The 25,892-nt window shown below is 51.8% G+C and overlaps 7 protein-coding genes across 7 annotated transcripts; 2 read left to right on the forward strand and 5 right to left on the reverse strand.

Moving 5' to 3' along the window:
• Nucleotides 1-99: 99 nt before the first annotated feature.
• Nucleotides 100-1,182, reverse strand: BDP81DRAFT_454635 (uncharacterized protein; the record flags this gene model as incomplete). The annotated part of the gene is made up of 1 exon (XM_060592971.1): nucleotides 100-1,182. One exon carries the CDS (start codon nucleotides 1,180-1,182, stop codon nucleotides 100-102), a length of 1,083 nt encoding a protein of 360 aa, XP_060439225.1.
• Nucleotides 1,183-1,732: 550 nt separating this feature from the next.
• On the forward strand, nucleotides 1,733-4,451 carry BDP81DRAFT_505441 (uncharacterized protein; the record flags this gene model as incomplete). Its single annotated transcript, XM_060595643.1, has 7 exons — nucleotides 1,733-2,039; nucleotides 2,510-2,538; nucleotides 2,592-2,597; nucleotides 2,640-2,692; nucleotides 2,783-3,319; nucleotides 3,402-3,894; nucleotides 4,053-4,451. The coding sequence occupies 7 exons, from the start codon at nucleotides 1,733-1,735 to the stop codon at nucleotides 4,449-4,451; spliced, it is 1,824 nt and encodes a 607-aa protein (XP_060439226.1).
• A 114-nt stretch (nucleotides 4,452-4,565) lies between these two features.
• Nucleotides 4,566-5,772, reverse strand: BDP81DRAFT_439841 (uncharacterized protein). The gene has a single exon (XM_060591443.1). The coding sequence runs from the start codon at nucleotides 5,629-5,631 to the stop codon at nucleotides 4,633-4,635; it is 999 nt and encodes a 332-aa protein (XP_060439227.1). The 5' UTR covers nucleotides 5,632-5,772; the 3' UTR covers nucleotides 4,566-4,632.
• Nucleotides 5,773-7,160: 1,388 nt separating this feature from the next.
• On the reverse strand, nucleotides 7,161-8,325 carry BDP81DRAFT_332534 (D-isomer specific 2-hydroxyacid dehydrogenase; the record flags this gene model as incomplete). Its single annotated transcript, XM_060585601.1, has 2 exons — nucleotides 7,161-8,029; nucleotides 8,127-8,325. The coding sequence occupies 2 exons, from the start codon at nucleotides 8,323-8,325 to the stop codon at nucleotides 7,161-7,163; spliced, it is 1,068 nt and encodes a 355-aa protein (XP_060439228.1).
• A 5,933-nt stretch (nucleotides 8,326-14,258) lies between these two features.
• On the forward strand, nucleotides 14,259-16,620 carry BDP81DRAFT_439847 (POT family protein). The gene is made up of 3 exons (XM_060591444.1): nucleotides 14,259-14,990; nucleotides 15,045-15,474; nucleotides 15,534-16,620. The coding sequence occupies exons 1-3, from the start codon at nucleotides 14,311-14,313 to the stop codon at nucleotides 16,431-16,433; spliced, it is 2,010 nt and encodes a 669-aa protein (XP_060439229.1). The 5' UTR covers nucleotides 14,259-14,310; the 3' UTR covers nucleotides 16,434-16,620.
• A 1,322-nt stretch (nucleotides 16,621-17,942) lies between these two features.
• Nucleotides 17,943-18,749, reverse strand: BDP81DRAFT_332311 (uncharacterized protein; the record flags this gene model as incomplete). The annotated part of the gene is made up of 2 exons (XM_060585583.1): nucleotides 17,943-18,450; nucleotides 18,511-18,749. 2 exons carry the CDS (start codon nucleotides 18,747-18,749, stop codon nucleotides 17,943-17,945), a joined length of 747 nt encoding a protein of 248 aa, XP_060439230.1.
• A 4,115-nt stretch (nucleotides 18,750-22,864) lies between these two features.
• Nucleotides 22,865-23,917, reverse strand: BDP81DRAFT_136681 (S-glutathione synthase). Its single transcript, XM_060581792.1, has 3 exons — nucleotides 23,893-23,917; nucleotides 23,064-23,830; nucleotides 22,865-23,009 (listed from the first exon to the last, which is right to left on the reverse strand). Exon 2 carries the CDS (start codon nucleotides 23,752-23,754, stop codon nucleotides 23,179-23,181), a length of 576 nt encoding a protein of 191 aa, XP_060439231.1. The 5' UTR covers nucleotides 23,755-23,830; nucleotides 23,893-23,917; the 3' UTR covers nucleotides 22,865-23,009; nucleotides 23,064-23,178.
• Nucleotides 23,918-25,892: the final 1,975 nt, after the last annotated feature.

Raw genomic sequence — 25,892 nt, forward strand, 5'->3', positions numbered from 1 at the left:
TTGTGATACGATCTTTCGGCGACGTCTTGGCCTTTCCAGATATGATCTTTCGGCCCTTGACCTGCTTGACACCAACTCGCGAAGCATCCGAAAGATTCGCTACCACGACTGAGTATACTGTAGATGGTCGTGCTGTTGTGCTGGGCCTTCAGTATTTGCCTCGGGTATGATTTTGGGGGCCTTTCTGGGCCTTCCTCTCGGACGTTTGCCGTTCTTCTCGGAAGTTTCATGGAAACCAGGCTGAGTAGCACTGGCTGAGGTTGTGGAAGCCAATCCAGTCACTGCCGCTGATTCAGAGGCGTGAGATTCCTCCATGGCCCCCGATTGACCTAGCGTTTCGCCTCTTGACGGTGGTGCTTGCAATGTAGAGGAATCGACATCACACGCCCGCGCCGATGTCTCTGTCGACAAAGCATTGTGATTTGCGACGGTTGCTGTTGATAAAGGGGCCAACATGATTTCATCTTCGACCACTTCGCCCTTGACGACTGCTTCTCCTTGACTTTTAGCCTTTTCTCCTGCAACTCCGCTGGGTTCCACCCGTTGCTTGCCCTGACGACCGTTTCCCTTCTTCTTCCCACATCGCGCCCACTTCACTTGCTCGTTCCCTTCCCCGGGTGGCCGAGATCTCTTCATGGCCTGGCGTCTGGGGCATCCAAAGATCACGTTGCCGTAAAAGTTCCCAGTCGTCTTCTGTGACCATCTGAAGAAATCTCGGACTTCTTGAAGGCGCCTGTCGATCGTTTTCTCCGACTGGTGTTCTGTTCCTTCTTCAGACACCGCCAAGTCCATGGTTATGCTCGCAAGTTCGATCACTTCCTCCTTGGCCCGAAGCACCGCAAGATCGTCATCGAAAACGTCGTCCCTGGCGCGACTGATTTCCTGTAACAAATAATCTCCCTCATCACAAAGATCATCTGTGGCAACCACAACTTCTCGGAGGGTCCTCTTAATGGCTTCGATCGTGGCCTCCGCCTGAACGACCGCCCTCCTCACTTCAGTCTCTTTCGCGAGAGGGTCTTGGAGGCGCCGCTGGCTGGCTTTGTGCTCTAGCACACGATCTCTTGCCTTCAAGCAGGCGATGTGAAAAGTGTGCAATGCGCACAGGTGCCAACGAATGGTGTTATGTCGGCTGAGCCCGCAGTGTGGGCAAGGTAAGGTTGATTCCATTCCGATGGACATGGGCAGAGGTTTCTTTGGACAACTCGTCGAGGGTGGAACGATGAGGATTGGCTTGTTATTGTTACTGGGGGCGACTGTGCTGTTCCTATTCCGAATGCGCGCTCTGAGTGTTTTTTGATATTTCTGATATGCTGATGATTATAGAGAGAGATCGCTCGCGTGAAGAATGGAGATGTCAGTGAAAGTTAAATTAATCACGTCGTTGTCGCGACAATCTCGCGCCTCGTTTAACGCGACATGACGATCCCGCTCCAGCAGCGGGTTGGCACCCAGCTTGAAGCTCAATGGCAGGGTTACTTGGCCCTCCTATCGACATCAACAGTTCAGCAAGCTGTCTGATGCACCATGCTTGCGTGATAGTTGAAGAAGTTGATTCACCCAGGAAGGCGTGACAATCGCTCTAGGTAGTTGTTCAGACGGAGAGTGTATATCATACGACGCCCGAGTCAATGCTGCACAGCACCAACAAGGCCCCTGGTTTCTTTCTTACCTAGAACATCAATTTTCGCTCTAAACAACTACCTTTTTTTCTACCTAGCTTCCTTTCAAAATGCATCTCGAGCTTAAATTTATTAAGTATGCCCTAGACGCTAACGCGAAGAAGATGGCGTCATGGGGACCCGCTGATGATGCCTTCCATATCTCGCGACTCATCAACCATGTGGGTTGGCCACGAAATGAGGATTGGCGTCGAGTTGTCATAATTATTGACAGCATAAAAGTGCCCTGGAACAAGAACCAGAGAGGCTTCGTGGTGTACTGGAATCTGTCAGACGAGCATGGTGCGAGAACTTCAGGGGAATTTGAGGGGCTTCAAAGCGGCCAGGATGAAGGCCAGCAGGCACCGCAGATGGAAAGTATACGTTGCACTTATGATGAGTTGTGAAAGCTGATGGAGGAAATGAGAGAAGCTTTCCAGTTGTTTGAGGACTGATATACTGAGGTGCTTGAAGGGATTCCTACTGGTAGATCACGCAAGAGAGACAAACGATACCTTGATCAGCAAACATTAATCAAATCTAGGCACCTGTAGAGACAATTGCTACTTCGAAAGGAATATACAGAGCCAAAAACTTCAGCCTTAGCATGAAGAACGTCGTGGCTCCCATCATCACCGGTCTGCTCCCACACAAAAAGTCCATCTAGTCCTCTCCGCCTTCTGAACCTCAAAGCTTCCACCATGACCACTGTGCCCAAAACACTGCCTAAACGACCCTGGCAGCAACGTCGATATACAGGTTCTGGACCACTCCTTCCCCTTTCATCACTCTCACTACCTTCATTAAGGGGACCATAGATATCTGTCAACTCCCTTGTTTGTTTCTAGTTGTATCACGGAGCTATCAAGCACCCAGGGTAGCTGAGGTGTCCTAGAAGTACTCAGACAAAGGTAGTTCGAGGTAAAACAGGCTAAGGTATGTAGCCTTTGCCCTTTGATTCTAGGTATCTTACCTTAGGTGTTGGAAGGCTATGGTAACTTGCCTGACGCTGAATGCCTGCTATGCCTAAGGTATTTCGCTTCTCCCACTTGCCTTGGATAATACCCTCCAAAAGTGGTCGCTTCTTGCATCTACCTTAATTCTTCCTCGACTTCGAATAGGAGCCGCACCTTCTTCTCGCTTCCTTCGTCAAAGTGGCCCAACACACTTGCTTCCCTCAAAACTTTAGCTCAATTGCCAGATCTTGCAAGCCCAGTTCCCAATCATTTTCCCCGCGACACTTCCTTGAGTCCGCCCTTCTCGAGGCAACTTCCACTCAACCCACCACCTTCGACCTCCAACTTCCTCAAGCCGTCTATCCAAGAAGAACCCAAGCCCGTGATGGATATTGCCGAAGAAAGCGGCGATACCGCAACCGAAGCGGTTGTCTCTCCCCCCTCCTTTCGCGTTTGCCTCGTTACCTTGCCTCCAGAGCTGCTCATCGAAGTCATCAAATTTGCAATGCTTTCCAAAAGCCGAAGAGGCGTCTACTTCGAGAATCGAAACACTCTCAAAGCAATTTCACGGGTCTGCAAGCTCCTCCGTGTTTTTACTATCTCTTTCCTCTTCAAGACTGTCCGACGAACGATCAATGAGGACAAGATCCACGCGCAACTCCAAGCCATCAATGAAAACGCGTTGATTCTGGGTTCCATACGGTAGGTCCAAACCCGATTATCCCCTACACTGGCTTCAGTCTTCCTTCCTTTGATATGGCTCTATGTTCTGACATCTCTCAAGCTACCTGTCTCTGTGTACCCGAGGCCCCGAGTGGCCTCCCAAGAAATGGCGAGATCACTACAATCCATCCATTAAACCATGTTCGAGAGCCACAGCAGCACTTCTCGTCAAGGTCCTACGCAAAATGACACCGGAGGAAGTCCGCATTACCTTCCAATGCGGTAACAAGTCCATGGTTGCCCACTTCCGGGCAGAGCTTGTCAAGCAGAAGGCACGCCTGCAATCTGTCCGATCTTTGACGTATCCGTCATCGGTCACCATCAATTTCATCCCTCAGACATTCCCAAACCTTCGTTATTTAAGCCTCAATATCGACGGCTCGCCTATGCACACTGCCGGCCTCAGAGTCATCGCCCCGAAGTTGCAAATTCTCGCAACGCTGGAGCTCTACAAGGCACATTGGACTTGTAAGGATATGGAGGAAGTCGTGGAGCTTTTTCCATCTATCAACTACCTGCTCATTGACGGCGAGTTGAAGTTCACTAGGGTTTCGGTAAGTTTGCGAGCGTGCCTCACCACTATCTCTATCAGCATGTCCTTTCCATTAATGTTACCTCCTTTGTTTCTCATGCACACTTGCTGCCTACATCAAGGCAGACAGTGGTCTGCAGACAACTAGTGTCTAATACTAATGACGTGCCATACATGTAGAGTCTCATTCTAATCTTCAGACGTTACAGTCATTTGGAGAAGCTGGCTTTGACTGAGGTTCCCTGGGTCTATCCACCACGGGGACTGGTGGGTGAAGCCTTTCAGAAAAGGATCAAAAAACTTCGGGCTTCCCATCGTCTTCGGGAATTGCCCGGGGTGAACGCAATTCAATTCTTCCATCAGTGCAAGTCCCTGAAGGAACTGCTGTTGAAGGAGGACATGGACTCGAAAGTTTATCAGTCAGTCGGGCAGGGTCGTGACGTGATCAAAGTCAAGAGAAAGAATCGCAACAAAACTGAACTGGGCCGTATCAAGATGGGCTGGCCGGTCATTACCAATGCTATCTCGTGGTTTGCGAAGGACAAGGTTACCTTGAGACCGGAAACAGCAACCAAATAGGTGGTAGAAACTCGTGTCCAACGATCAGGGAATTTCCATACCATTATTCACGTTTAACCTTACTCTCGCCGGACAGCACGTCGAGGGCAAGGATCTTCTATCAAGTGATTCTTTACGGCGGATAGGAACATGACAAGGCTTGGACGGTCTTCGTTACTATATGTAAGTGCCCATGGATCGTTCATAGTCCTGACCAAATAGATCCCACCTGCTCCAGTGGCCATGTAAGAAAATGTCGGTGACTATCCCCAAGTATCGCGTAAACGCCATTGACGACCTGAAGAGACCATCCCTCCATGAACCAGTGATGTTCCAATTGCTGCTGCAGAACAGCATAATACCCGAGAAGAACCAGTGGCACGGCTTCCCTTCTCTCTATAGACTGCACAAAGTCATCTTTGAGCACATACAGCCAGCCGTAAATGATGGAAGGGATTTGTTCGTCGTCGACTTCTGGTCCTACAGGCATGAATAGCTTGCGGTAACATTCTTTCAAGTGGGTTAAAGCAGGTCGATGAATGCTTTCTTCGACGGCACACGTCTCATCCACGAGCTCTTCGATCTCGGCTAGGGGCTTCTCCCAGTGCAGTACAAGCGGTGGAACGCTAAGAACTGAGAGTTTCGATTCGTTCCATGTCGAACTACCACAGAGTAAAGCTTGCGATGCCTCTTTCCTAATATTTTGTATCCCTATTGTACTGATCACGATCTTCACCCCCCTCATCAACGACCACCACGAAACTTGGTCCTCCTCGGCGTCAAGCAAGATATTGCCTGGTGACGGGTCTCTAGCAAAGGAAGACAGACTGATTAGGACTGTGGCGTAGTATAGTGCCTGCGAATTCTCTTCGCTGAGTTTTGCAAGCATGGCGGTCAATTCTGGAGATGCTGCTGCTGCATAGTCTTCTGCTAGGCGGTGATAATATCCCCTTTGGTCGGGTTTTGTTCGGGCGAGGTGGCGGGCGGTGATTGATAGAACCATTCGCATCACGCAGTCGTACTTGAAGCCAAGGGGCGGAACTACATCCCGGAAGATTTGGGGGTCTCCTAGTGTTGTCGATGTATGACACATGTAGTAGTGTAGGAGTTCGAGGCTCTTGATATCGAGAAGACAGGCATTGCGTAAAAGGGGATCGATGTGACTTGATGGCGTAGTAGTCTGACCGGATTCTGATTCCATGTCCAAATCGGAGGCTGTCGGGGTAGGTAGGTCTATGGCAGGTTCCCTTTCTTCGTGTTGTCGTTTTCGTTTCCCTTTTCCATGACGTTCGTCGTCCCCCGAGGGTGTAGACGTCTGTCTTTCTGTGGATGTAGAGAGATAGTCGCATCTCATTGAGAATCTTAAGCAGTTGGCGCACTCGGGGTGGATCTCATCGCACTGTAGAGCAAGAAGGTCAGCTCGAATGAAGATCAGGGCGAGGTTTCCGGGGCGACTTTGGTATGATGGGTGTAGTTGGGCGGACCTTGACTTTGCGTCTCTTGCAATTCTGACAGCCGTTTCTAGACTTCTTGTGCGATCGCCTCTTATTTTTTCGACATGACCCGCAGTAGCAGCCTCCGGCGCGGGTGGTTGTCGAGGAGGAGCCCGAGCAAACGTCGATCTCTTCGCCGGCCATAGTCACCAGTGTATGTTTCCAGTCTTTTAATAGTTCAAGCCTCCAAGTAACAACGTATAGACGATTGTAAAGGTTTGTCCAAGGCTATTCAGGGCACTTTTCTGTCGCGTTGGTGAAGCTTGAGACGGTGCTCACAGGTTGGCGCGACTCGCATGCTGTGGGCGTGCTGCGTCTTCGATAGGATGTAAGCTCGGTCTCGCGTTCCGACGACGGGATGTAGTTCCGTCCTGAAAATCCTATAGCAAAAGGGTGAGCAGAACAACCTAGCTTTATTGTGGTTGAGAGAAAACAAGCCTTTGGTTAGTTCGTCGTATTGAATACGAAAATCCTCCGACGGGAGTAGATCATTGGATGGCCTGTCTCGGGTTCCCTACCGTTATTCTCCACCCACATGAAGTCAATGCCATAGAAACATCCACGGGCTTGGTCTGATTGGCTCGAGGACATTATCGCACGAGCCTTTAATCCATGGGAAATCCTTCGAGACATCTGAGGCCTAGCGGGTAGCTCAGGTTACGTTTACGTGTGCTTTTTGGGCCCGGGGCGCAGAAAGGACCTCAAGTTCATGGTGATTGATAATTTTGTCGCGAACCGTCGCTGACCTCCCGTGCTCGAGTCGCATTCGGCTTCTCTCTTGACCTCCAGAAACATCCGGATGGAGGCCACCATCTCCCATATCTTGTATCCGTACTTGTGCCCTTTAGGTTGGCGTTCGTGTTGCATTAGCTAGGCAGAAGGACGCCGATTCAAATTACATCAATTCCGAATGGCTCTCCCCAGGTGTGTGAGGTGTAGACATCCTATGTAGCATCGACCATCTGTTTCATCGCAAAGTGTTGGCGGAGTAATGAGGTGCACACCAAGAACATCAAGTCTTATACGAGTTTAGGTTTCTTACATGTACTAGTAGACAGGATAGCAATTGGAATTAGTAGCGGTCCATCAAACCCAGGACATCATCCTCACAGCAGGTTGCAAGAGCCCAGCCCTTTGTCTGTTTCAGTGCCTGTCGAAACATTAAGTTTGGTTTGACCTTTTGGTGATTGAGGCTTGTTCATCGCGTTACGAAGAAGAACTATGACAAGTTTCGTATTCAAGCCAGAACATTGTCAAGAGCATCGCCTGCCTGCCACCTTCTGATGTTACCCGCCTGTTGCTCATACCACGCGTTCAAGGTACTCTCCTCGACGTAACCCATGTGAGGTGTCAGAAGCACCCTGCTGCGACCATCACGACCCCATTCGGTCGACCGCCACTTACTGTCCACAGGCAACGGCTCGAGGTTGAACACGTCCAAGGCACAGCCCCTGATCCCGCCCTTCTTCAAAACGTCTAGGAGATCCTTCTCTACTACGAGGGGACCGCGGGAAGTGTTGATGAACAACGCCGACTTCTTCATCTTGGAGAGGTCATCCGCATTGATCAGTCCCCGAGATCGGTCTGACAGTACAATGTGGACGCTGAGAACGTCAGCAGTGCTGAAGAGCTCCTCTCTGCTGACAGCCTTGAACGTGCCCACCGGCAAGCCCTCAGCCTTGGCTTTCTCATTGGCAGCTTCCTGTGTCAGATTCGTGCTCCAAGCGATGACATTCATACCAAACGCCAAGTGCATGATCTTTGCCGTCGAGACTCCGAGACGGCCGAGTCCAACAACACCAAACGTCTTGCCAGTCATGCCTATGGCAACGTCCGTCTGCCATAAACCAGACTTGACAGCCAGGTCGTCGGCAGCAATGTTTCGTGCCAGCGAAAGGATGAGAGTCACGCAATGCTGAGTTGTGCTATTCGTGCCAGCCTGCTTGACTGTCGCCTTGTCCACGGTACCAGCGACGGGGATGCCACGGTCCTTGAAGGCGGGGAGGTCGAGGCCGTTGTTACGCAGACCCGTGGAGAGAAGAAGCTTGAGGTTAGGCAGTCTTCCGATGAGTTCTTTGGGAAACGGGGTGCGTTCCCTCATGGTACCTTGTCATTCGTGTTAGCCTGGGTTATGAACCGTGTGAAACACCATGAAGGCAACGGGGATATTGCCATTCTATGTATGAGAATGGGGCATCATTACATAGGACATCGAAAGGCTCCAGCCTCGAGACCAATGCATCCTTGGCGTATTCAGGGGTCTCGGGATGATTGTAGGGCAGCAGGGTGTCCTTGAACTGGGTGACATTGAACAACGACTTATCCAGCTTACTGAAGTGGGGTTCCGAGAGGCCCTGGTAGTCGTCCAGGACGGCGATCTTGAGTTGCGTGACCTGAACCATGGTTGCCAGGTATCTAGACGAGGCCGAATAGCTAGCGGGAGTGTAAATGCGTTGTCCGGGATGCAGGGATCCACGGCGAGCGAACGACGAAGTTGACCGGCTGAAGGGGGTCGTCAGAGTACTGATGCGGATCGGGGAGCGATACGGCCTCATACAGAACTTGAAGCGACGGAGTATCGACTCGAGGAAGCAAGATAGCGAGCTAGTTTTCCTATTTTCAGGAGGAGGCTTGGTGATTTCAAGGTGTTCCGGGCGACGGTGACTCAATTCGGCATCTCCAAGTCGGCTTGGGAATCTTGGCGGGGCGTATGTGGTCGGCGGCTTGGAGGCGAACGTGCATATGCAGCCTTACTTGACAGGATCAGGCAATTCGATTAAGAAGCTGGTCAGACAATGGAAATGAAGCTTCCGAATAGAGGTAAGCCCTGCACGAGGTGTAGTTGGACGAGGCGTTGTTCTCTCGCGACGTCAGTTGTCGAAGTCACGAATAGCTTTCAAATCACTCGTAGAGCATCTAATACCCCGGCGGAGGGGCAATACATTAGCCACCCAGAAGACGTCTTCGTGGGGTAAGATGAGGGGAAGAGACCGATCCGGTACCGAAACCCCGAGTCTGTGTTCTTCGGTTTCTAGAACAGTAGAGAGTTGAGAGCGTTCCATCGACATGACTGACTTGTTAACCACCTATCGATAATTGTTTCTCCTGTTCACAATGATCGGCACGCATTCGACCGCCGCGAGCGCCTCATCTGACGGCAAGAGCCTGTCAAGAGTCGAGACTCAAGCCTAAGTAAATCAGCGCGTCGGGACGCATCGGCATTCAGGCCGGGATTTCGCGATTGACGAATTATCTAAGCAGCTCTAGTCATAGTCTTTGCTAAGACAGCCTGGCTATCTCATAATCTGGCATGCTTACGTACTCTTGTCTCTTTCTCGCCCACATTCCTGGCCCCCAATCTCTCCAGGGTGGTGGCTAGACCACTCGGTGCCCTCTGGAGACTCTCCATCGCGCTCACTAGTCATGGGCCACCCATGAGGGCCAACCTGGAGTTGGGATGGAGATTGCCCGGAGGTTTGTGGAGTTGACGTTTATTTACCCAAACAACGGCGTCTAGCTAACCTTGCGCTCCCCAAGTCCCTGACCGCTCCGTTCTGGGGACAATGAACTGAATTTTGAAGACTCAAGAGGGTCTCCTCCTCCTCAGTGTTCACGTTGTTTCTCGGACCATTGCGAATGACACCATCGACTAGCGTCCCACCAGAGGAAAATATTTGCTAACAGAATTTGACAGCTTCACCAACAACTGTAGGAGGATGGCGAACGCCGGGCAGTCAAACGGAGGTCGGAGGAGAGTGCCTATTATTGCACGACGCTGAGGTGCTCACTCGAACCCTACGGAATGCCAATGTCCGTCTTCATCCCGTTCGGCTCCTCGCTTCCTGTGTTGGCGTGTCTGGTTCTGAATAACAAGAAGTAGGAACCCTTCAGAAGTTCCTTGCCAAGCAACCCAAAGCATCCACCGGTGCGCACCAAGTCGGTTGATCGGTTGGCCGCTGCCAAGTCGGTCCAACTCGACTGACAAACGATACTTCTCTGGTAGGTTGGTTTCCGGTGGCCAGGTACTGCATCCTCTCACCTGATTCTGGAATCTGTATTCCTTGTTGTAGCTGATGATGAGATTTGCCTCTCTTCTGATGAATTGTAAGTTTGACCACAGACACCATAAGAGTCAACCATCAGAGTGAAGGTGGTCGTCTATCAATGATGAATCGAGATTGACCCTAGGCTGCGAGGGGCACTTACTATGTAGCGTAGGTAGGGTCTCAGTCGCCGCGCTCTTCGCTGATCGCTCGTACAAATGTAACGTGATGTCGACAACAAGCTTTGCCAGCCCTTTCGGCCGTTCTCTCCGTGTCTCTCGGCTCTGCTCTCGGCGCTGCCGTCTGTTCTTGGAGCCTGAAGGCCGCTGCGCCATTGCGCCCATCCCGTCGCGGCGTCGCCTTGACTCAACGCTCTCACTGTTCTCATGGAGCGCCTTTCAAGCGTTAAGCCTTTGCCGCCGCGAGCCTCTGCTAGCCTTCCAGCCTTCCAGCTAGGCAAAAGCTCGGCAAGACTGGGCATTTGCTGGGCAAAGCTGTGCGGCGACAGAAACAGACGCCCTGATAAACCTCGCCGCACTCGAGTCTTACCGCGAAGCGACATGGCTCGCACGTTATGAGAAACTGGCGTTCGGGGGCGCGCGGAGAGTTTCCAGGGCCCTCTGGCCCTCGTTCAAGCCCCCCCGGACGTCACCTGCGTCGTGCTAACTAGGGGACCGTGGGGACTTATCCTCGCATTCTCACCCGTCCTACCCGTCACCTACGACTCCATCGCCGTACAGGCGTTCGTCCCAATGGAAGATACCGCTCCTACACCCTCTCGTTCTGTGTGGCTTGCAATTAATCTGGATTTCGATGTTGCCTCGCGACATTCGATTTCAGAAATCGATGGCGTAGACCAACGGTATGAAGTTGTGAGTTCATTAAAAGTGTCAAGGTGGAGGTATCTACTGTACGCTATAGCTCTTGAGCACAAGAGAAAGAACTGTGTAGACCATGACCATGAGAACGCAATATGATCATCGGTCAAGCCTGCCAACCCGTTATCAGGACGACTTCATGTCTAAATGGTGGTCTGGGGCGAGCGACTTACGGGCTTCATCCCGCCCTGGACTGGACCTAAGAGGCTACGATGTTCAGCGGCCAAGAAGGGTGAAGTCAGTGACCATGATAGCGTAAGATCTCTCGTCAATAACGCCTCTATTTCTGGGCGTACTCCCTCTTGAGCACTAGCAGACACGAGTGAGGCAACTCAGGCAGGCTTCCATTCGCCATTCTTCTTATCGGGAGTCCAGTCAGCCGTCGGTTGGTTGAAGCGTGAAGAATTGGTGGGAGGGCTGGTTCGTGTGACATTGCCGTGCTGATTGCATGCGACATCCCGCGTCGCACATGCTGTGAGTGGTGCGCCCACCTCTGCTCAGGCCACTGACAATCTGGCAACCCACACCATCTGGGGCAGGCCTGGGGTCGCCCGACCTCTCAGGCTCTCAGTCTTCAGGTTCCCGTTGAGTCGGGGTCCATCTCGTCTGTGCAGTCGTTGCCCCCGTGAAGTGCAGAAACTTGACACGCGACACCGAGACCACTGGTGGATGTGCTGAGTGCGGGCTTTGGTCCATCATGTCGCGGGGTTCAATATTGAACAAGGCGAACTTTTGAAGAGTTGCCTCGGCGGCACTACTGGCGAATACTAGCAACCTAAGTCAAGAAGAGAAGCAATGAGGCGAAGCTTGGAGCATGCTTGCAACCGAGTCTTGGCTCTGGACGAAAACGAGGGAGACGGGGGCACTTTTGAAGAGACCAAATCGTTAGGACATGAAGCCAAGACCGTATAACTCATTGCCCGTAGTCTGGGCGCCGTGGGCGGTCGCGATGGGAATACCACCTTTCCTTTTGGTCTCTTGAACCCCATATAATCCTGTGGGCACATGTCAAGTGTCACCTCTGGAGTAAGAAGCCGTGCCCGTTGCCATTGCCCAGGAGTCTGGCACCGTTGACTAAGAGAAAAGCCTTCCGGGCTTTGGGGTATCTGGCGGGCTTCCGCTCCCACATTCCCCCAAAGTCCCAACCACTCCCGCTCCAGTCCTTCAAGTCTGCACAACTTCGGCGGTATCCAGTGGATCGTAGGCAGTCCGATACGAATCTCCTGTCCGACTGGTCCATCTCAAGAACCAGAAACTGATCCATCATCCAAAAGGACCTTTGGATGGGGCCGTTCCAAGAACTGCAGACAAAAATCCCCCGGGGTGTCTGGCTGAACCGGGCATAGCCTCGCCCCGGAACCAACCAAACAGGGGAGGACGTGGGTGTCGCGACATTAAGCTCATGGGCCACTGCGACGGCTCTTATCGTTTGGGAAGGTCGCCGGGGGACTAGTGCCACGGCAGAGAGCTGCAACTAAAGTGTTTGACCGGACTCTTCCATGCGGCCCATCTGTCAGCAACCAGCTAGGAACCCGTGTCTGGACTGTGGGTAGCAAGACGCGGCTTTGGCTAGAGGAGATGAAGCGTAAGAGGAGATGAGAGAGAAACCGCATGTTCAGCTCGATGGGCAGAGTCAAACTTCATGACTGGACTGAACAGTATCGTCGTCTGCTCTATAGGACCAGAGTTATGATGTGCACATGCGGCAATCCTCGGCCTTTGCTCTCGTTGGCAAACCCAATTGTCCATCCAACCCCTCTCCAGCCCTAAGCCAAGACCGTTTACACCCATTCAACCACTGGAGTGGCCTCGGTAGCAACATCACCTTCCCTTTCCCGCGCCATAGATGAGTCTTGGCGGAGCGTACCAATGAACGGGGCGGCGATGATTTGAGATGCGTCTTCGCATCATCGGCATCCCCCAAACTTCAATCGACTAATAGTGATCCGTTCATTGGTAGCGACTGTTACCTAGACGCAGCAGGACTGAACAATGCGATTCGTCGCATACTAAAAAAGACCCCTAATCAACGGGAATCCTTCGTGTGGCGCATTAACGAATCAAGACCTCGGCGTGGCACTCGGCTATCACCAGGCCACCCGCCCCTTTGCTCGCCCTTCCCGTCCATCGTACAGGACGATGCCAGGCACGCCAGGACCAACTTTGTTCTCGAAGCCACGCCAGAAGCCAAGTCGCAGCTATGCGGCAGGCCACACAGGCTCCGGCTGGCGCTCTCCCGTGAGCCGAGTGAACGCCAAAACACGCCTGGTCATCGATGTTACACCACCACACCAACACTGGCAACACAGAGCCAACGAGCTTTTTTTTCGTGCCAACACTGATAGAGAAGTCAGGTCCGGGAGATACGCCAATGATAGTGCTCGATGAGATGGGGTGGCGGCGATGCCAAGGTCGATCAACGTTACCGCCGAGCCCCTTGGCTGTCGCATTTCACCGTCCAGGAGACTCAAACTCTCACCACTTTGGCACTCTGCTGGCTGACTTTTCCCGTGTCTAGCAAGCAGATTCTGCAACCTGCTGATATCAGATAGAGCCGGCCGAGTTCAGCTGTTTGCCCGGGTTTCACGAGTCGCGAATCACGTACCCTCCCTGGAGTGTGTATCCAACAAGGCGAATCCAACTCTCTCTCTCTGTCTCTCACTTTGTGTCTCAACTCTGGTGTTAACCCCAGACCGACACCAGCTACGCCGCCGCCTATCTGTTACCCTCTGATTCTCGACCTGCCTAATCGGGCCATTCGTCCTGGAGCCCATCACGGTCCATCAAATCCATCAGGGCCCATCGTCTCCCTCTCGTTGGAGCTACCCACCACCCACTACTGGTATCTGTCTCGGTCCAGCCTGGCGTGGAATCCGTGGACTCTCACCTGTGGGATCATTATGTTGCAACAGATCCCTTCAACTCTTCCCTGCGACCTGCGTCGTCCTGCGCGCGCTGGCCGCCTGTCTCCGATTCTGACCCCCCTGCACCGTCCCAAACGCCCGACCTTGACCCCATCGTCTGCGACAGTGTCATTGTCGTGGTGCGGTACTTCGCGTTGTTCTGTTCTTCGCAGCCTAAGCCAAGCAGAGGAAGAGGTAGCGTGTGTTCTTTCGTCTCCTGTCCCGTGGCGACGGTTCTGGGCGAGATGGACGGTCCCCTCCCTCGTCGACGGCTCCGTCGACGCCCACGCACAAACCCTGGACCCAGGAACCTTGTTGACATCGAAGCAAACCTTACCTCCTCCACGATTGGCCCGTCCCATGCCATCCCATGCCACCACCGTCTTCCCTCCGTGCTCGACATGAGTCCATGTCCATGTCATCCAACCCCCGTCCTTGTCCCCCCACCTCCAGGCGCTAGAGTATCTCGCCCATGTCTGTGTATCTGCGGATACCTACCGGCTGCCGAATGCAGCTGTGATGCGACCTCCCAGTGTCGCGACCGGGAAATATAAATCATCTTCATGAGACGCTCCCTTCCGCGTAGTCCTCCCCTCCCCTTCTCTTTCGCGATCAGCAGCCCTTCATACACGGCCAACAGCTCAGGTCCTAGTTTGACCCATCTGTCAATTTGCTGTCAAAGACTCGTTAACTCGTGTCTTTCGTTATCACACTCGCGGAGCCTCTTGTACCAAATCTCTGGTTCCTCCCCCCGCTCCAGCGCAAGAAACTTTCCTCCAACTCAAGCCATGAGTAACGCCGGAGGCCTTCAGGACGATGTCCTGGCCAAGGCTCACGTTCCCCAGGCCACTGTGCAGGGCACCTCGAAGGAGACTCGCGGCTCATTCGACGTGACCGCCGCCGCCGCCCCTCCCCTCGAAGACAACTACTACGACTCCAAGTCCGACGATGACTACGAGGATAAGCCCACCGAGGAGGAGCTGAGCACACTTCGTCGTGTCTCGGGTCCCATTCACTGGGGTATCTACACCATCGCCTTCGCCGAGCTTTGCGAGCGTTTCTCGTACTACGGTTCCTCCGTCTTGTACACCAACTTCGTTATGCGCCCCCTGCCTCCGGGTTCGACGACCGGCGCCACTTACGGTGCTGATATCCCCGCCGGTGCCTTGGGCATGGGCCAGAGAGCCTCCCAGGGTGTTTCTTTGGTGAATCAGTTCTGGGCTTACCTAGTCCCCCTCTTCGGGTATGTTGATTCATGTGAACCTGCTCTGAGAATAGCAACTGACTAGTAATGCAGTGGTTGGTTGGCCGATTCCAAGCTGGGTCGCTACAAGGTCATTCACATCGCCATCGCTGTCTCGACCGTCGCTCACATCATCCTGACTGTGGCCGCTGCTCCCTCCGTCATCTCCAAGGGCAAGGTCGCCTTCGCCCCCTTCTTCCTCGGTCTCTTCATTCTTTGCTGCGGTACCGGTCTGTTCAAGGCCAACATCTCTCCCCTGCTTGCTGAGCAGAACAAGGACACCCGTATGCGCGTTGAGACCCGCAAGGGCGAGCGCGTCATTGTTGACCCTGCCGTCACCAACACCCGTATCTTCCTGTGGTTCTACTTTGCCATCAACTGCGGTGCCGTCAGCGGTCAGATCTCCATGGTCTTCGTTGAGAAATACCACAGCTTCTGGCTGGCCTTCCTCCTGCCCACCATCCTCTTCCTCATCTGCCCCGTTGTCCTCTGGTCCAACAGGAAGAAGTACTACCTCACCCCCCTACCGGCTCCGTTCTTGAGAAGTTCGTCCACATGTCAAAGTTTGCTGCTAAGCGCTCCGGCGGCATTACCAAGCTGAACTGGGAGAACGCGAAGCCCAGCAACGTCCCCGTTGCCGAGCGCCCTAACTGGTTGACCTACGATGACGCCTGGGTTGACGAAGTTCGCCGCGGTCTCAAGGCCTGCAAGGTCTTCCTCTTCCTGCCCATCTTCTTCCTCGCCTACAACCAAATGACCAACAACTTGACCTCCCAGGCCGGTTCCATGGTCTTAGGTGGTGCCCCCAACGACGTTATCCAGAACCTGAACCCCCTCTCTATCATCATCATGATCCCTATCCTGGACCACGTTGTCTACCCTGGTTTCCGCAAGATGGGTTTCAACTTCACTCCCATTAAGCGTATGACCACTGGTTTCTTCTTCGCCGCCGCCGCCATGGTCGCCGCCACCGTCATGCAGCACTACGTCTACCAGATGTCCCCTTGCGGTGACCTGGCCACTATCTGCGAGGAGGGCCCTGCTCCCATCAACGTCTGGGCTCAGTGTCTCCCCTACGTCTTCGTCGGTCTCGCCGAGATTTTCACCAACGTCACCTCATACGAGTACGCCTTCTCCAAGGCTCCCGAGAACATGAAGTCCCTCGTCATGTCCGTCAACTTGGCCATGAGTGCTGTCTCTGCTGCCATCGGCCAGGCCTGGACTCCTCTGTCCGAGGACCCCCTCCTTGTCTGGAACTACGCCTCTGTCGCCATCATTGCCTTCCTCGGTGGTGTTGCCTTCTGGTTCTGCTTCAAGCATCTCGACCGAGAGGAGGATGAGCTCAACCAACTTAAGAAGACGAAGTTCCTTGGTTCCAACCAGCCCACTGCCGCGGCTCAGGACGACCAGGTCGCCCAGACCCACGTCTCTGAGAAGGTTTGAACATTCTTGCCCAGAATTGTTCATACTCCGCTTCCTCCCGCGGAGGAGCGTGTGTAACCTCATTTGGTTGTATGATTTCCCGCGTCAAATGATTCCCCGGCAGTTGGTCTTACGGACGAGCGCCAATACTTCTAGTTAGACAAGTGCACGATAATGCTTATATTAATGAAAACACCTATTCACCACACACCAAGCTTCCATGTACGGAGTATTTCTTGACCATGACGTGAAACACTTGAATAGGAATCTAAGATTCATCGCACTGAACCGCCGGCGTTGGGTCAGAATCGCTAACGTATGTGTAAGTCAGCAAGAACTAGAGCCTCCCCTCAAAAGCCTGTCCCAGCCCTGTCTATTCTCGCCCTGTCCAAAATGTCATCGTTCTCATGGTATCAATCTTTGTAGCGTGACGCAACGCACCAAACATTGCACTGTTTGACTGAAACACACCTTTAATGTAGTGGCAAACTCGTATCATCAGAGTTTGCTTCGAGCTGGATCAAGCTTCTAATCCTTCTATAAGTTGTGGCAGTGATCCCCACTGGAGTTAGTGATGCTTCTCCATTCACCATGCATCTTTCCAGAATTCCACCTAGGTGTCACCAGGGTCATAGGCCGATACCGAAGATTTCCACTTCCACACCATAAAGCTGAGCTTGCCACTTCCTGATGAAGGTCAATTCGAGCAGCTCAGGACAAGATTTAGCCAAGTTTTGTGCATTTTAAGCGGGAACCTCGTGTACCGGATGGTAGTCAACTGCTCACATATGCGCTATCTCGTACTTCTTGTCGTCGAGGTCGTCGAGATCCTCGTTGTCCGGAATACCTTAGTTCTGCTCCTCGGTTGTGACCAAGCGGCTCAGTTTCCTGAGTAGTGCGAAGCTTAGAGCCAGTGCCTTATGATCCTACAGTCAGCAACTTACTAGATCCCCATGAGAAAAGTGATCACATAGACTTATTAAAATACACACGTCCCGAGACCGCCCTCTAATGGGAGATATTTGATATTCGGACACACGCGCGCGAAGATGTAGGTATTAGACATGAGTAAAAACTTCGCATAGTAAAGAATCAAGAATCATGGTGTGCAATACCAAGCTATCAAAGGGTACAGTCAGATCAAGCTGAACAATGAGGAGAGAGGCGAGTGCCAGATATCAAACAGTCAAGGGTCGCCAGGAACAAAACATGCAACTAGAAATGAGGCAGTTGGAAGAGCTCCTATGGCGGGTGCATCTTGGTTATGTTCCCTGAAAGAGTATGGCCAATAAATGAGAAGCCTTTGAATCCAGTCGAGACAGCTGGCACGCCGGCAACGGGACTTTTTGGTGGACTGGAGTATGGATATCGTTGCTTCAAGTCGTTTACACCATGACAAAGAAAAGGTTATTACACTTGTTTTGCGGGTTGTAGCCCGGGGATATCTCGATGTTGCTTCAACTTCAGAAATCGAACGCTGCCCCTAAAACTCCAGCTCTTGTCCAACATTGAGTCATCATACAAATCTCCTCAGACCATGGCCCCCTTGCTCTGGGGCTTTTCTCCGGTCCTGTAATCAGTCGAGGACCTAGAGTCGTCCCCGACGCTGGTATTGGACTCATAGGTTAGGTTGACGTTGGTTGTGCGGACAATGCCGTTGTACGTCATGATCTCCTCCTCGGATCCAAATGGCGACGTGCTTCGGATCTCTGTATGGTGTTGCGAGCGCGTCATGCGCATGTCTTTCAGCGTGATATTGTCGCCTTCTCGGACCGTATTGCGAGGCCGGGAGGAGTTGCCATAGTACTTCAGCCCGCTGCTGCCGGTCTTGCCGGAGCTGATAGCACCAAATAGCTTCGGCCACCACTTGCGGAACATGGGGCGCAGAGCCGGGGCGGAAGCTGAGACGATGGCGAGATTCACTTCAACCGTGTTGTAGACGACTCCGATATCGTAGAAGGGGTCCTTGTTGGGGTCCGGAGGCACGTAGAAGAGCTTGTAGATCGCAACAAGACGGATGATTGCGACAATCGTAACGCTGGCAGGAATATTGTCAGCTCATGAACAAAGTTTTCAATGTCATGGTTGCAAGACTTACACTGCACCAACCAAAAAGACGCAAATGACGGCAATCTTTGCGCCCATCGGCATATTCAAGCCCAAGAAAATCCAGAACGGCAGCAACAGAACAAGAAGATCCATCAAGACATTGAGGCAGGAGATCGATACGTGGAAAGAGTTGTCGACGCATCGTGCAGACGCCCGTACGAGGGGATCCCAGTTGGCCTCAATCGGTAGGCACTGAAGAAGAGCGACGAGGAAGATGGCAATGGCCATGGCGGCATTGGCGATATTCAGACCATGGATGGTCCATCGAACGCCAGGCTTCTGTCCTCCGAGACGCAAAAGAAACACCAAGATTGAGGCCCTGACGAAGGCCAACACGGGGTTGTAGAACATCTGTGCCATGAAGAACCACCACATGGCGGCTGACGAGTTGAAGGGTTGGGGGACATCAACGGCGTGGTATCCGAAATACATGAGCTTGATGTCTAGATGGAGTTTAGTAGGTAGACGAGACAAGGCGAAGGCATATGGTGTTGAAGTAGAGAAGTTCTATACTTACACATATAAAAGGGCGGCGTCATACACACTGCGCATAGCTAAAATCTTTGTTAGCAAACAACATTCGGTTTGCGGTTGTCGTAGATTCGTTCGAAGTTGCGTACCACTGCTATGCCGCACAACCAGTCGTCTATTTCAAGTGTTAGCCTTCAAAGATATTCAACCAACATAATGGTCTTTGAGTAACATACCAAGACCCCATTGTCTAGTCATAAGTCTGCTGTATGTTCGAGCCGCAAACACAACTATCGAAAGCGCCGGGAAGAAGAAAATGATGAATATGGCGGCTTGTTGATGTGGTGGAGTTGGTATCGTCAACACGTCCGGGTGCTCAGGGCGCCGAGCAACAAGCGAAGCATACTCCATGTTGAAAGATAGATGGATATGAATATGTAATCAGGCCTGCAGGACGCAGCCGGGCTGCCTTGTAAAAGGGAGATCGGCCCCCAAAGCGAAGCTTTGACTGGCTCCTCAGTCGATGAGTCGTGCTGTCCAGTCCCAGGGCGCCGGGTCGTCGTGGGTAAGAGCCAAGAAATCTCACTGTCAACTGAAGCGAACCAGGAGAGAGGAGCGGTCAGATCGAGGGTAGTAGCGGGAGACAGGAAGGACCCTTTTCTTTATGTAGATCTCTGTGTTATTGAGAGGGTAATCCACGATGTCGCCACAGTTTCCCCCTCTCCGGGAAGACAAGACGCTACTGCTGCTTGAACCAAGTCGAACGACTACGCTAAACATGATACACGGGAAAATAAGCTTGACAGGCTTTGAAAGATAATCGTTCACCCCGTTGTAGAGTAGAGTTTTCTGCAGATCCCCAATGTGGACGGCGTGATCCTGACTCCTCTCGTGTTCCAAGGGTGGTCTGGAAGAAAGGGAAAGGGGGCGTCGTCTCTAGCTCCTTTCTCTACAAGGCACCATGATCCTCCATCTCGAAGTCTTAATATCATTGGCCTCAGAGACACCTTTGCAACACAAGCGAGCGAACGGGAGAATCTTCTGTTCTCAAAGGTTGGGGCGGAGACGAACAGGAGCAAGGTCCCAGGTTGGAGGATAGTCTAGCCTATGTCGACCCTTGCTCCACCCGCAAACCTCCGGTAGTGTGCTGCGCGGTATATGAAGTCCCGAGAGTGTTGAAGATTGCAAAGCCATTAAAGGGCCCCCACGCTGCGATAGTGTTGACTGCCGTTTGCGGCACGGCATGACTAGGCGAGTGGCCTTTTTAACTTTTGAGACAACAGTTGATTCACTTGAGTGAAGTTGACAAGGCTACCAAAGTGTCGGTGCTGAATATCAGACTCACATATTATAGTTACCCGCGCTGGACTATCAGCCTTAAGATCGGACTATCATCATCACATCAGAAATTTTCAAAAGGCAATCTGCAGTCTCCGAGCTTCGGCAACATTTCCAGCTCCAAGGACTCGTTCCTCATGTCGTGCGTTGTATTTCCCTCAGGGGTTCGCATACGTGTTCCTTGTCTGCCAAGCCGCTTAGAACACCATGCCCGGCCAAGAAAATGGCGTGTCTGGGTAACACAAGGGAGAGAACGGCGGGTTGGCTTTCAGCCGAGAGAACGGACTATTCGTAAAGTACCAAATCTGCCAAAGACCCTCCCCGAATTGCTTCCAGAAAACTCGACCTAGTCTGTGTGTTATTTAGTCGCGGCAATGAGTGTGCTACCAACGGCGTCTAGTCACGAACCGCCGTTGCAGAATCCGATGCAACTACGCTCGTCGCTTGTCGCCCGACAGTCCAGTGCGGGTTCAATTTGAGCTCAACCCCGGACCCCAGACCCAAATTTACCGCCATTGCCGTTTCCCACTCTGTATCCGTAGTTTTGCGGTAGAAGCGGCTGGCCGAGTGCTAAAACGCACAGTAATTGTCCAAATTGTCCTACGTCGATCCTTACCGCACATGGTGCCAGTGTCCTGTCAAGCACCCCGGCAAAGACTGTTCAACCCTTGCAAGCGAGGGAGACTAAGTTATGAAGCTCCTCACAACTATGGGGCCGTCTCAAACCCTGATTCATTTGTGCAAAATCCCATTATCTCAGCACTTCCCTTCCGAATGGAGACGTCTTCCATCTTGCCTCTTTTCAGTTCGGACATGACTTGTCTTTCCAGGCAGCCAAGTCCTGACCTCGTGGCGTCGGCGTGGGTCCGGCAGGCAGTTCGTTGGATGAGCTTCTCTCGACATCCGACGCTCCGAAACTTGCGTCGCCAAGAATTCGAACAACAGGTCCGGGGGCAGGAACTAGGCCAATCGTGCCCCACGGCGATCTATTGACTTGGTGAAAGTAAGTTTTGGCGGTGGTTTCTGGACTCTTAAGTGCCGGCTTGCTATCACTTATTTCAGTCAATCAGCCGGATCTTCTTCCTTGACCTTCCTGTGGGATGGTTACAGCAGAGTGTCTGCCGCCAAACTTTGGGCATCAATCAAGCCGGGATATCACACGGCGGCCGCGGGAGCGAGCCGACAGCTTGCTCCGTGGATTCGGTGGCGTCGGCGCCGGTGCAGTCACAGCCACACAGGTGTTGATACTTGATACTGAGAACGATCCAAGGCAAGATCATCGGCTGATGACTCGCACGACTCGCCTGAAAATTTGGCGCGTCCAATGACACCCACTTCCCGCAAGCCTAGAAGACTTTGTTTCAGCTGAAAAATGAGCTTGGCACCTTAGTAAATAAGGTAATTTCCATACTCCGTACCTTAGTGTTTCTGTTCTCTTCGCAAGGAACCTGCATTTGCTTTGCTTTCGGGACTCCGCAAACTGATTTCCACATGAGTTCTTATCGCATAGGGATGTTCATTGTTGAACCCTAGATGCGTGCTAGTCGTCGTATCTAGGTAGTAAATATTGCTCTTATGAGTACATAGAATTAAGTGTCAGAATGCAGATTCATTTCGTTTGCAACAGATACCTTCGCAGAGTACCTACTTTTTCAACTGATAACTCCCATGGGTAGGCAAGACACTGCCTCGGTATTCCTGAAACCAATTGTGAAAAGATGTTGCCTGAGCCGAGCCCTAGATTCGATCAAGTCTGCAGGTGAACAATGGTGTGTCAATTTCTTTGAAACCTTTTCGAAAGACTTAACTGGACAAGACTATGTTCACTTGACCTCCGAGCTCGAGTATGTTCTTGTTGGTATCACAGGCGTGATACATTTCCTCATGAGGGTGTATCTTCGGCAACAATCACGTCGATGTCCGTGATAATTGCTGTTGTTGTTCTTCCTATTTACATTGTGGGCAGGGGCCGATCGAAGTAGGTGGGGACGGCCTGTGTGGTTGCCCCACCTTAACCGGCCGTGATGACTAAGCCGGTTGTCCCACTTCGCCCAGGGCAGGCGCCAGCCAGCCCACGATACCTGCCCATTGCTCCTTATCAGCCTTGCCGTTCCGACAGTTCTCGTCCTCGTTTTAAGGTCGTAAAACAACTTGGTCTGCTTTCAGATCCATCTGCCGTATCTGGAACTAGAGGTGATATATCCCACCTTGTGCAGAGATAAGCTGGACTTTCTCTTAACGTGGTAGTGTAAATTGATTCAGAGCTGAGCTGCATCACGCCATGGGATAGCTATTGGTTGCGGCTCTTTTCTAGCGTAATGAGGCGATCACTCAATATAGTCCCGGCGTATTTGCCAATTTGATGTGGCCCTACCTAAAACACAAAATACGCAGTCCAAAAAAGGCTGAATAGCCTGTGATGTATCTCACTAAGTATCTAATACTTACGTTAAGTTCAAGTATTGATCTAATTGTCCACGACCATTGCTCCATTACCGACTGAAGTACCGAGAAAACTGACAAAAGTTGCTCAACTGTGAGCATCGAGAATTAGTGTTCCCTTCCCCGTTAATCCAGGAGAAACACAAGCATAAGTACGAAACAGTGTTCCTTGCTGTCGATGGTATTCACAACAAAGACGGTGACAATTAGCTAAGAAGCATCGCGCGTGAAAGCAGCCTACAGATTTTAATACCTGCAGTCTGTATGATACGACTAGGTGTGTGATTTTACATTTTGATTTTGCCATGATAACCAATCCATGCCTTTATGGCTTTTGTGCAGTCCGAGTGCCCATTTCTGAATAATCGAGGATATCAAGAACAGCTTTATGATTTTTGGGTGACCTTTAAAGCTTGGTCGGGAGACGGCCGGACTGCTGTCCGGTCCAAGTCGCGATAAGGTCCATCAATGCAGGCGACAAGGCGTCGTATGTCTCCAGCCCAACAGACTTAAATTTGCTGCGAACCTCATCGATGCCGCTGGGGTGGAAGCCTTGCTCAATAATGGAAGAGACAAAGGCGGCGAACTGGGGTTCCTGCCATCCCTTCTGATCCGAGAGCTCCGCGTGCACAAAGTCCAGACCCTTGAAGGGGTGTGCCTTTTCGATACGTCCGTACAGATGAACCCCGCACTCCTTGCAGGCGTTTCGGAGAATGACTGCCGAGTCGTCGACAACGTGGAGCTTGCTCTCGTTCGCAGTGACCTTGACTTGGTCTCTTGAAATAACACCGACAACGGAGAAGAGAGCGCCAGCGGGCTTCCAGCACTTTGAGCATCCGCAAGCGTGGTTGTGGGCAACGTTGCCTCCGAGTGTAACTTCAACGGGGTTGCTCTTGCAATGGCAACGGAGCTTTCCGCCGGCGAAGTTGGGGTCTCCCTTGGTGAGACCGTTGTCGATCAATGGGTGAAGAGAAGGGGCCATGGTGGACTAGAGGTGTTGTGACTTGTTGGTGTTGGTTGATTAATCAGATATTGGTGTTGATGGGTGGGCCGAGGACCTTGATGGACTTGATTAGTTTCTTAGATGCGTATATAAAGACGGCGAGGAATTCCTTTATACCAGACGTTCCGTTTCGGGGTGTTCTCAACTCCCGACCCCTCGACCGGCTACTTGGCAGAAGGGTTCCCGAGCCATCCCCGAACAGGCCGGACCGGAACCAATATCCACGCGTTGGCTTACCTGATTCACTGTCTTCCCCGCATTTCAATGCCGAATGCTGTCAGTCAAACTTTGATTCGAGCACGCAACTGGGATAAACTTGCCCGTTCCGCCTAATCTTCACGATTGCATGTCTTTACGTTGCTATTATGAGGGCGCCTAGGCTATCGGATCCCCACCCAATTTGGCACCGATGGTGATGATACCCCGCAAAGTTTCACTTCGAAGTCAATTGCTTCGCCGCAGAACCAAGAGGAATACCCCGCTCGGCCAACCTAACGCCTAACCCCACGACCCGGATGATGCGGTTCTGCATGATAGATGCCGCTGATGTGAGCCGAAGTCATCGGCGTTAGGCATAGAGGTCTCGAGAATGACACCGACGGTGGCTTGGCCGGTTTTGGAAGGCCGAATTGTCTATCGAACTCTCAAAAGGCGTGATCAAATGGCGCAGAGCCTCAAATTTCCGAATTGCCTTCATACCGCCGAGCACAGTCTGGAGAGCTCTTATCACCACATCCGATGACTGGGCCGGGGCTCGGTCCACCGGCCGGCAGATAGCGAATATTGCGAGTACGACTTCTCGCCCATAGAACTCTCGTTCCGACGAAATAGTCATGTCGTTCATCCGAGCCCGTATGACAGAGCATTAACTTCGAAGATATCCAGGGACCACATGTAGCCAGCCAAATCTCGGACTGGTATTCCGACAATGTCTTAATACAAATAGAAATACAAGTCCAGATGGGTCGCGACCATGAAACACTAGGGCATTCTGCTCATTGATGGTAAGATATCAAGCTCTATTGCTTTACCATGTTAACAAAGATTTGGTCCCATCTAGATCATCTGAGACAGGCGGGTAAGGCCCATTTGCTGCGAGGTTAAGCAGCGGCTTTCATTTATCGAAATTGCATGTGTACCTACATGTAGTTGGCCCGGAATACCTCCTATCCTTTGCTCATGTTCTCTTCCACTGTGTTTCACGAGCCCTGGCTCAAATGAGCTTGGTTTAGGATATTCGTTTGGTGACCTCGAAGACTTGCTATTGCTGAGTTTGACTTATGTAGGTAGAAACATGTGAAAAGACACAAACAAAAATGACATCCTTCCGGGTACTTGCTGAAATTTTGAGCAATTCAATTGCAAAACTTGAGTTACGTCTCTAGTCTGCTAACATCTCAGTGCTCTTAGCAAACAACAGCTACGACTGTTTAACTCCTTCAGACAAATGTTGAGGAGCTCTAGCAAGATTTGTGATATCTCCTACCTATGCCCTATCTAGCGCCTATAATGCTTCGGCAAGTTTTTGCCTATTCAGGTTTCACCCATAGTCACAGCACGTAATAGAGAATCACGAGGATGTGGACCCTGTGAATGGCGAATGGGAATTTTGATGTCAGACCGTAGACGTTCTTTTTACTCCCGAATTTTGGAGAACCACCTCAGGAAGCTTAGCTGTGGATAGTGTAACGGCAGACTTTACGGGCAAAGAGAAGGACCACCGAGATCGTGCGTACTCACAGCTTCGCGCTGAAGCCTTGTAATCGGAAATTTGTTATGAATGACACGACATCCTCTTCTTGGGCGATCAAGTCTAAACACCTGTTACACCCGCGCCACTCGTAATATTCGGTCGAAGGTAGTTCAGAGTACTTAAAATTTCATAAGTGGGATAATTGCGTCTTGAGTCGCCGTTGAGTCTCTGCGCTGACATCTTGCTAGAGGCTAAGCACTGGTATCCAGTCCCATCCTCAATGACGCATGTTGACAGGTCCAGAACGGCAAGCTAGCCTAATTACCTAAGTATAGCATCCATTCAACTAGATCGCCTCTCCTGTGAAAACCTGTCGACGGCCGCAATGTGTAGTGCAGCTCAACGATGTGGTTGATAGGGTAAG

Source organism: Colletotrichum phormii (genome assembly GCF_030913505.1).
Source record: "Colletotrichum phormii strain CBS 102054 chromosome Unknown BDP81scaffold_30, whole genome shotgun sequence".
NCBI lineage: Eukaryota > Fungi > Ascomycota > Sordariomycetes > Glomerellales > Glomerellaceae > Colletotrichum > Colletotrichum phormii.